An 11,052-nucleotide genomic window follows, 5' to 3' on the forward strand; every position below is an offset into this window, starting at 1 on the left:
AAAGAAAGAAAGTGCTCAGTTGAGAAACCCAGACAGTGGCTGATGGATGATGGAAGAATGCCCAAAGTTCACGTCCAATCAGCCAGTTGGTTACCGTGCTAAATCATCCTTGACTTTCTTCGGAAGGATCAGATTAAAATGTATAGTTGCTTCCACCTATGGTGGATGGCTTCTTCGGCTTTAAGAGGATTTTTTTCTCTTCCTCCACTGGAAATTATTCAGCAAAATGATTGGAGGTCTGGTCCCTGGTGATGTCGATGACAGCCTTGAAGTTTCTGTTGAACATCACCCTGCCACCCTGAGACTGAGTCCTGGAGCTCTTAAAGAACTTCACCTTCTGTGCATCCCCTTGAAAGGGACGGTGTTTTTGCGGCGAGTTGAATCCTGCCTCTGAAGTATAGCCCTGTGTTCCCCATATTACGGAAGACTGGAACCTTGTAGCTCGTGCCAGAATTTTCGTTTGCAGAGTCTGTGAGCCTTGCACCTTTCTGAGAGCCAGTGGGTGGTGCAAGGGGAGCAGTTCTGGTTCCCTCAGGAGGCTTTTTAGGATTGAGCAAGAGCTGAGAAAGCCAGCTCTCTGGTCCTCAGGGAAAGACAGAGAGCCTGAAGAGCAGTTGGAAGCCCACATGATATAGAAGTTTGCATTGAGCAAAAATCTCAGGAAAAAATAAAACTCCAGTGTGTGAAAGTAAAGGAGCCAGCCATTGTCTTGGGCTGTAGTAATGGGAGAGAATGGCCAGGAGTAGGGGAAGGCGAGGGGGGGGTGGTGTCCAGACTTCCAACATTTGTTGTTGTTAGCTCTGGACAAGTTGGTACCCTACCCTTGGCAATTCCAGGTAGAAAGGGATCGCTGTGCTACTTGGGGTTTTCCTTGGCTGGTTTTCAGAAGAAGCTGTTGGCTTTCTTCCTCGCCCATCATAGTCTGATAGTTCCCTGCACATCCGCACAGCGATGGTGGCTTTGTGTCATAAGGTGCACTGGCCAGGAATCGAACCTGGGTCTTCTGCATGGAAAGCGAGGATTTTATCCTGACCCAGCAGAGCCCACCCCTCGTTTAAGTTGCCGGTGGTTAAGTCCCTCGTTCAGGGAGGCCTCCCACCGACTGCTCCATTTTGGTTTCTCCATGTTCACCTGGCTCTCCCACCTAGAAGGCAGGGATTCTGCCACCGAAGCATCATCACCCCATCCAAAGTTTCAGGGACGAAGAGAGACATGGCCCCTTCTGTCCTGCAGCCCAGCAGCACATGTGTGAGGGCGCAGCCGTACTTCAAGTCTGTGTCATGTACGGTTTCCATGGTAGTTCGTTTCTTACACTGGAACTCAGTGGTTAAGTACTACTGAATACAAACTGAGAAGGATTAGAGTCAACACCTCCCAGCGCCTGACCTAATGGTTTTAAACTGCGTTGCATGCAGAGCATGCCAGGAAGCCAGGAATCGGAATCCTGATGCGTCCAGCTGTGTGCCAGAGGGCCTCACTCCGTGCTTACCCACACAGGTATCGAGCAGCGTGGCCGAACATCTGGCTCACTCCCTTCAGGACTGCTCGAACATCCAGGAGATCTTCCAAACGCTGTACTCACACGGATCTGCCATCTCTGAAAGCAAAATTAGAGAGTTCGAGGTGGAAACGGAGCGGCTGAACAGGTAGGGAGAAGTCTTATGATTTGGGCGGGTCGGGGTGAGGAAAGTAATGAGGCTTCTCCTCGCTCCCTCTATTTTGTCATTTTCGTCGTGGGGTTGCAAGGGCCCTGGGCTTAGACTCAGAGGGCTTGGGGGGAAGTCTCAGTTCCACCCATTTTAGTTCAGAACTGGCCTGTAACCTTTCTGAGTCTAAAATGGAAATAATCATCCCTGCCTTACTCAGGAGGAGCCCTGGGGCGTAGTGGGTTACCTAAGGCTGCTGTAACTGCAAGGTCAGCAGTTCAAATTCAGCAGCTGCTCTGCAGGAGAAAGAGGACGCTCTTTACTCCCATAAAGAGGTAGTCTTGGAAACCCACCCTGTCCTGCCTTGTCCTAGAGGGTCGCTATGAGTCAGAATTGACTCGATGACAGTGAGTTTGTGGTTTGCTCTAAGGGGCCAGTAGCATGGGGGCACGTGTTGGCTTGGTCGTGAGGGGAAGAAATCACACAGTCATAGGACAGGAAGACCTGTGAGGACAAAGTAAACAGAAAGGTGTGGGTCCGAGAGAGGGACTGGAGGGAAAGCGTCTGGGAAAGCTAGGTAGACATTGACTCAGTGGCAGGGAGTTTGAGTTTTGGGTGCCTTACCTAAGACAAAGGTTCTTGTGAGGATGACCTAAGAAGTAAAAAGCCTTCTATACAGTATTTAGCAGTGACTGCATCACCAATTTCCCCCTACACACACACACCTCCTTTTCTCATCTCTTTGTGCTAGCGTGGGCGCTGTGGACTTCTCTCAAGGGGCATTGACCGAGCGGCTCCTATTGCCTTCAGTGTGGTCGGTGTCGGGATCAGCAGAGGGCTGGTCTCTGCGCCTGAAATTAAGCCGGGCCATGACTGCTTCCTGCGAACCCTCAGTCAGACTAGGGCCTTCTTGAAATACAGGAGATGACATCCAGGCAAAGCTCAGTTCATTTTTAGATTCTTAATAACTTAAGAACGAGGGGCCCCACCTTTTCATTTTGCACCGGGCTTCCCATGGTACGTACCGCAGGCCCGCAGTGGCCTGTGCTGCAGGGAGCCACAGAGAGAAGTTCCGCAGTGTTGAGTCAGAGTCCCAGGAGAGCCTTGCCTTCTACCTGGAACCAGCAAAGGCCATTTGGCCCCAACGTGGCTGACATTGGCCAGGCGTGCGCTTACAATAAGCAAGCCAGGCGAACACTCTGCTCTTCCACACAGCTGCCCAACTGTATTTATGCTCTATGCTCTATGAATCTGGCGTAATTCTGAATCCTGCCATCTCACCATAAAGATGCTACAGAGAATAATTTTACTGCATTCTCAGCTCTGTGGATTCTTTCCAAGTCTCCCAATGGCAGTGGCTTGACTCTTCTCCTTCCTCTTGCCAAAGCCTGGTGTGTGTCATCCCTGCCCTGAGGGAGTTACTGAAGGACCAGAGCCAAACCAGGGTAGCCTGACTCACAGTCGACTCCCCAGTGGCCAAAGGGACTGTTCCATTTCCCAGAGCATGGTGTGGCTGCCTTGACCTGCAAGCCTTCAGTGGGAGAGCATTGTCAGCTCTGGCAAGTCTTCTGCAAGAACCAGGAAGAAATGTGCACACACTTCCCACTTCACCGTGACCCCACGCCATTCCCTTGTGTGTAGCAAACCTGAATGGATTGAAGTATCGTGTTAGTCCTCTGTGATCTGAAACTGCCAGAGATAATTCTTGAAAAGTGAGGGACTGGCAATGTAGGTCATTTTAAATCTTGAATTTAAATGTGCTTCCTGTTATATCCCAAATACTTGAGACTGGCAGTCCTTGTGATGGCTGTGTTACAGCAGCTCTAAGTCTCACTGGCCAGGGAGAGCTTAAACACAGCATCAGGTCTGCCCTTGACCGCTTCATCAAGGCCGATGCCTTCAGGGGGCATCCTCTTAGTGAGGCTCTCCTCTTCACAAGTGTAACCAGCCTGCTCGGTGACTGCGCTTGAGAAGGTGCTTTTCCCTCGGTATGTGCACTCATGAAAGACCACAGCTTGAAGTTCCCACCATTGTGGTGGTCAGCTGTTTATAAAGAGCCTTCACGCAAGTGCTGCCTGGTCCTCGATTTGTAAGGGGAGGGCCACTCATCCTGCAAAGGAGAAAGCAAGGACTTAGAAACTGACATGCCATGGGTCCAGAGCTATTACAAGACCGAGTCCGAATTTCAGAATCGCCCTCTGATCTCATGTCCACTGCCCTCTCTGTGATCCTAGATGACCCTAGAACCTATGGGCCCCTGGAGATAATCCCCCAGTATGTCCCTGTGTCTGTTATTGAACCACCTGGCTTAAAGTTAGAGGCCTTCTAGTCTCAAAAATAAGTAAATGGAAGAGAGACCCTTTAGCTTTAAGCTTTTACGGGGTGTGGGGATAGGACTTAAACTCAGCAAAAGTTTGTTTCATAGTTCAACAGGGTTTTTGTTTGTTTTATTGTGAACTGAGTGGGAGGGTTTATGTTTCAGACCATCGGCTCTGTGTTAAACAGTTCAGACCACAGATCAGTGCCCCCTACATTCTACCCCTCTTGCTGATTCTCTTTCCCTGCCATGGCCCTCCATCCTCCCTTTCACTCAGGTCAGCACCTGTCAACACTCTAGTGCATTGCTCAAGATTCCCTCCCTTGCCCTCCCCCTTTGGTAACCTCCTAAGTCTATTCCCTCTGGGATGCAAGTCATTGTCTCGATTTTCATCCTTAGAGTGGCCATCCAACCGTTGCCCCTTTGTGTTTGACTAACTTCACTCGGTATGATGATCTACAGGTCCATCCATGTAATGTGTATGTACCAAAACTTCCTTATCTATTCTTCTACTGAAGGGCGTGGAGCTGTTTACTTCTTGCTATTGTGAAAAGTACGGCAATGAATGTAGGTGTGCATATGTCTGTTTTTCTACGACTCTTAGTTCTTTAGGGTATGTACTCAGCAGAGGGATCGCAGGATCATGGGGAATTTCTATTCCCAGTTGTTTGAGGTAGCACCATATTGCTTTCCAGATATTTACAGTCCCACCAGCAATGTGAGGCTTCCAGGCTCTGCACCCACTACTTGGCAAGCAAAGAAAACTAAAGTAGACAAGGTCTCTGCTTTCATGACCCTTATATTCTGTAGGGGAGTGGTTTGTTTTATTGGTAAGTAGTCAGGGAAGAGACCTCTGAACAGATGACACTTAAGCTGAATTGTGGTTTTGGTTTTTTAGGAAAGAAAGGAACAGCCATATGCTAAGCTGAATAGTCTTAGTGGCCAACCCATCAACCTTCAGGCTGAAGGGAAGGCAGCATGGGGTAGGAACAGGCCAAAGGCCAATAGGACTCACATGGAGGGAACAAAAGGGAAGCATTCATGAGCAGGGATGGCATAGTTGGCAGGGACTGGGTTACATTTGGAATCTGAGGTCATGGACAAGCTTACTCATATTCTACACATCATTGGAAACCATTAAAGAGTTTTAAGTAAGGGGAAACAAGGCCTGATTGACAGTTTGAAAGCTCACACAGGTGTGATGGATTGAAACCGGTAGGGCAAGTATGGAAGCAGAGAGGTTATTGGGAGCATTGCAGACCAAGGGCTCAAGAAAGAGTAGCTATTATGATGTGTTGGCTGTCATTTGCCCTTGTGCATAATGGCTTATTGAAGTGTAGCCCAACATTACTCTCCTCAGGACCTCGAGTCAGGTGGTGTCTCATTCACCAGATAAATCTGCAGAGCCTTGCAATGTTGTCTGCACAGGAAGGGTGCCTGACCGGGGGCTTATTTTTTATTTGTAACACACACCTCATGGTTCTTTTATTTAGAGTTGCTTTATTCTTGTGTGCCAGCTGCATTTGCTAAAGCATCTGATAAGCCCCTATCCTAGCTTGTATTCAGACCTGAATATAGGTTAGCCCATCCCATCCGTGTTGCCTTCAAATCGACTCCAATTCATAGCAACTCTATAGGACAGAGTAGAACTGGTCCACAGGGCGTCTAGGCTCTGAGTCTTTACAGGAGGTGGCCCCATTTTTGCCCATGGGATGGCTGGTAGGTTTGAACCACTAACCTTTCAGCAACTCAGCCAAGCTCTTAACCATCACGCCATCAAACCTTCTGAATATGATAGGCTATGGAAATGAATTCTGACCCAGGGGTGAAATGTACAAGTGAGTTTCTTCCTTTGTAGCCGGATCGAACACCTCAAATCTCAAAATGACCTCCTCACCATAACCCTGGAGGAATGCAAGAGCAACGCCGAGCGGATGAGCATGCTGGTCGGAAAATACGAATCTAACGCCACAGCGCTGAGGCTGGCCCTGCAGTACAGGTGGGCAAGCACCTCTCTCCCTTGGTAGTCACTTTCATTTTGAAGTGCATCCAAATTTACCAGCGTATTGACAGTGGAAAACAGGCTTTTAGAAGACATAACTGGGGCATGGATCCACAAGTGTCGGTGTGACCTGTGGAAGATCACCCCATGCCTTTGTGGCCAATCAGAAAATGAAGCCACTGAGTGCCATTAACCAGCATGTATGTTTCTGCTCAAGCTGATAGTACTTCATGCAAGTAATAGTAGCACTCAAAAAACTCCTTTTTTGCTTTTCAGTGCTAATTCTTTTAAACCCTGACACATTTAAATATATATTATATTGTTGATACTGTGATGTATTTTTGAATGTTGCTTAACAGTCTGTTTACTTTGTTTTTTGTATTTGTTTAGTCTGTTTGCTTTGAATGATAATATTCCTCTATATTGGGTTTCATATACTGTGATTTGCTCATTTCTCTAAAAGGCATTCAGACTTTTGAAGAGTTCTTAATAATGAAAATAATTCTATGGTGAATAATTTAAAACGAGTGGGAGCTTGGGAATGTCTTTCCCAGGATTCGTCCCTCACGTAGAAAGCGGAGGATGAAGGACATGGAGATTATCATGACTTTCCCGGCTTGCCAACCATGCTATTCCTTCCAAACAAGCCATTTGAAGTCTTTCGCCGGTTCAATAATGAGCTGGTGATAGATGAACGCCCTACATTTTTTTCACCCTCATCAGCTTTGGAGTTTATTTTGAAACGACAGCTTATTTGTAGCACCATTTAACCATTTTTGCCAAAGTCCCAGACTGGGAACTGTGTTTTACACTTAGCATCCTGTATAAAGCTCAATGCTATTTTCAGAAACATGAATGTTTATGAGGCCAAAGCTAGCGAGAAGTCATGCTAATTTACAGACACACGAAAGCAAGCGGATGACCCATGCAGGGTAACTCTTACAACAGGCTGTCCTGTGCCAGCAGTCTGCCTTTCGTCAGAGAAGTGCTTCCTCACACTCACACTTCCTTACACATGAGGCAGTGCAGTGGCCGAGCTGGACGATAACTGCCCGTGAAAGGACGAGCTGCCGATACCAGGAGCTAGTGATTGGACCCTTCTCCTGAGAGCTCGGTGAAGGAAGATGAAAGTCATGACAATCGAAAGCAGATGTCTGTCAAGTGAATGTTGACTAAGCAACATTTCCCTACTCAGCTCGGAGACTACTCCGTTATTTGCTTAAAAGGGAAATCTTGCTACCACAGGTATCTTGCTTGGGTCCACACAGGTGTTGTGCACATGCTGACCTACATGTGTGGACCTGGATCATGTGGATTTCGGGCCGTGGTGGAGAAGGCCGCCTTCTGCCATCCTTGACTTGGTTTGCCCAAGCAGCTTTCTTTTTCCCTCTTAGAAATGCAAAGTCAACTGCTGGGCATAGATTTTTTTTTTGCTGGGCATAGATTTATGTGAAGGTCTGTGTTTCATGGGACGATTTTACAAGCATCTAATAGGGCTTTCTCTAATGATCTAACCATTCTATGGCTCTGCCGGCCAGTCTGGTGACCACCAGCCACACATGGCTCTTGGACATTTTACTTTTTTTAAAAAAAGTTTAAATATGAATAGCCATAGGTGGCTATTGTACAACTTTTGAATGGTGCAGGTCCGGATCAAACTAGCCTGCCATAGTGGTGTTATATTATCTATTGGTATGTAGTACATTATTACGTCCCCATGGTTGGAGGGTCCAGAATCTGGGAATGGCTTGACCCAGCAGTTCTGACTCAGAGTCTCACGAGATCCCATCAAGCTCTTGGCCAGAGCTGCACCGTCTGAAGCTTTAGCTCAGAAGGCTCATGCCCATGGCCGTTGGCTGGATTCCTCAGCTCTTTCCCATCTGTTGGCTGGGAACCTTAGTTCCTCACCATTTGGGCTTCTCCACAGGACTCTTTCAGTGTGTGTAAGACATGTCAGCTGGCTTCCCCAAGAGCAAGAGACTAGAGAGAGAGAGAGAGAGAGAGAGAGAGAGCGCAAGACAGAAGTCAGTCTTTTCAGGGACCTTGGGCGTGACACACCATCACTCCTGCTGTATTCTGTTGGTCACAAATCAGCCCTGATACTGTGTGGGAGGAGATGATGCAGGAATGTGGCTGCAGGAGTTGGGATCATTGGGAGCCACTTGGAGGCTGGCTACCAGTTGTCAAGTCAACTCATGCTCGTGTCGACCCCACGTGGGTCTGAGCGGGACTTTGCTTTCAGTGACTGGGTTTTCCAAAGTAAATCACCAGGCACTCTCTTCTCAAGTACCTCTGGGTGGAATTGAACCTCCAAGCCATTGGTCAACGGCTGAGTATGGTAATTGTTTACGCTACTCAGGGAGGTTGATCACAAATACATCCTTTGGGCTGATGGTCAACAAGATAACATGCTTGCCTCTCCCTAGTTTATTGCTTCTGTTTCGTTTTTTGATATCCTAGCATAAAGGAGACCTTGGGGAGTGAAGGGGTGTCTTTGACTAAGCTCTCGACAACTAGCAAGCCGTGTGGTAGTTCTAACCCGAGAGGCACCTCGAAGGCAGGCCTGGTAATCCACTTTCAAAAGTCTCGGTCTTGAAAGCATTAGGGGACTTCAGTGCTAGTCCGCACACATGAAATCACGGATGCCAGCCGCAACAGTGTAAAATAAAGAGCAAAGAAAAGAACATGTGGGGGGTGGGGGGGCTCAGTATAACAGAACATGCCCCTAGCTTTTTCCAGGGACTATTCATGGGTGGCTTCTTGGTTTTGGTGGAGAGTGAGGCTGAGAGGCACACCTGCAGCTGCCTCCCCTCAGGCTGGTGCTCCCTGCGGAGTTGAGGGCCCTGTGTCTGTTGCAGTGAGCAGTGCATAGAAGCCTACGAACTTCTCCTGGCACTGGCGGAAAGCGAGCAGAGCCTCATCCTGGGGCAGTTCCGAGCAGCCGGTGTGGGGTCCTCTGCCGGTGAGTGTTACCTGAGCCCCTGCAGCTTCTGGCTGCTTTCCTGCCTCCATTGCCCCACCGCCCCCAACCCAGCTGTTGGCTTTAGATCATCTCCGGGCGCCTGAAATGCACTTGTCAAGTGCGTTTTTCACTTTTCCTCACTAGTGGGTGAGTAAACTGTTTATGTGGAATGCAGTAGGAACTGGAGTGGAAACAGGCGAGTTAAAACAAACAACCTCTCGTAGGAAACATGCTCTCCTGGCAGACAGTGGGATGGAGGGAGCAGGAGACTCGCTAGTGAGGCTGGTTGTGGGGGATCCTTTGTCACCTGCATGGCCTTGGCCTTCTCTGTTTGCTTTGATTGCCTGGCCTTGTTCTCAGTCTGTCTTTTGTGGGGGGGTTAGTTTTGAAGCCCCGGTTCCCCTGACCTAGTCACCAGGTGTCTTTCTGAATCGGGGAAAGCATTGCACATGCCATGTTCTGCAGCTTCAGAAGACGCTAGCCCCGTGGGCCCCAGGACCTCCACCACCCCCGCCACCCCCCGCCACTCGGCCTTCCTCTCCCGCCACACCCCAGTGCTCACACACTGACCCTCTTCTGCCTTTCCGTTTGGAGTAGGTGGACGCCATCAAGGTAACCCCGGCGTCTGTGGCTGAGTTTTTCCAGAAGTTGATAGTCAGGCCTTTTTCCCCAGGTACATCTGGGTTTGTGCATGTCCCCCGAGGTCTGCTAGCTTCCATCGGGCTTAGCCTTTCCACCTGTGTCCTACCAAGAAGCGTGCACAACCAGGGCACCTCCCAAATCCCTCTCCTTGTATTCCTGCCAACACTTCTCCCCTCCTTTTTCCCAGGGTGTGTGTGTGTGTGTGTGTGTGTGTGTGACTTTTGCACAGAACAAAAGCTGGAGGAGAAAAAAGTATACTATGTCCTTCTTCGGTTTTGACGTGCACCAGGATCTGAAGCAAATCTAGGCCTGTGATTGCCGGCTTCACATCCACAGTTCGCAGCGTGGGAGCGGGCCTGCACTGACATGGTGACCGCCCTCTACATCCCCCTCTGTGTCTTTTTTTAATAGTCATTACAATCCCAGCCCAGAAGTAGAAACTCTGCCAGCATTTCCATTAGAAACCTCATTTTTCAGGATTTTTAACCGAACCATAAAACTTTATTCTCATATGAAACAGATCCTGAGATGATCTTGGCTTCCTGTCAAAAACTTTGTTACCTTTTTTTGGGGTGTGTGTGTGTGTGTGTGTGTGTGTGTGTGTGTGTGTTCCAATATATGTATTTAGAAGAATGATCAATTACCGAGCATAAAAACATCCTATTTCCAGGTTGTATCAGAGGACTTTCTACACCACTCCATCCTGGAAGAGTACCTTTCGCTAGCCTCCTACCTACTCAGCACAGTGATGTGGTAGAAGCTAAAAAGGCTTAAATAAACCTGCATTTAAAAATCTTTAAAATCAATGCTGAAATGCTTTATATTTGCCCAATACTGAGTAGCTCATGTGAATATTTAAAAGACGAGCCAGTGAGTCTACGGGAGACTGAGTTTCAGGAACCCCCGGGGACAGTTCTAGCCTGCTCTGTAGGGTCGCTGTGGGTCGGAGAAGACTCTGGCAGTGAGATCTGACTTCGGGTAGAACTCAGAGAGCACCTGGAGGGTGAACTAGGTCCTCAGTGGGAAGAAGCGAGGTATGACGGTGGTCAGAAATGAATGTCAGGAGACCCCGGGAACCTTAACCTGTGGGAAGCCCCCCACCCCCAGTTTCTCTCCCTATTTGCCATAGAGCTGAAGGCTGGCTTCATTTGTAAAAGGCAGCCTTGGTTCTACGGAAGAAGGTCCCTGGTTGACGCAAACCATTTGCACACACTGGCAGCGCTTTCTTGAACCTTTTGGTTTTTCTCCGGGATTTTCACCAGCCCGAAGGTGGCTGTTTAAACTCACCCGGCAGCCTGTAGAAGAAAGGACTGGCGATCTGCTTCCACAAAGATCACAACCAGGCAAACCCCACGGAGCAGCTCTGCCGCGTAACACGTGGAGTCAGTCACAGGCATTGGACTAGACTTGGCAGTCCGGGGCTTGGCCAGCTGATGGCAGGCAAGCGTGGTACAGCAGAACAAGTGTTTACCTGGGAATTTAC

At 48.7% G+C, this 11,052-nt stretch overlaps 1 protein-coding gene across 1 annotated transcript in view; it reads left to right on the plus strand.

Annotated features, from left to right (window-relative positions):
- The window catches only part of MCC (MCC regulator of WNT signaling pathway), a 332,143-nt gene that overhangs the window by 272,265 nt on the left and 48,826 nt on the right, over positions 1-11,052 (plus strand). Inside the window, exons 8-10 of the mRNA XM_013005658.2 lie at positions 1,498-1,646; positions 5,822-5,962; positions 8,824-8,927. Of these exons, the coding sequence (XP_012861112.1) occupies positions 1,498-1,646; positions 5,822-5,962; positions 8,824-8,927 (394 nt within the window). The remainder of the gene's footprint in view (positions 1-1,497; positions 1,647-5,821; positions 5,963-8,823; positions 8,928-11,052) is intronic.

Source organism: Echinops telfairi, unplaced genomic scaffold, assembly GCF_000313985.2.
Source record: "Echinops telfairi isolate 266 unplaced genomic scaffold, ASM31398v2 ScPeMD7_7469;HRSCAF=8507_1, whole genome shotgun sequence".
Taxonomy (NCBI): Eukaryota; Metazoa; Chordata; class Mammalia; order Afrosoricida; family Tenrecidae; genus Echinops; species Echinops telfairi.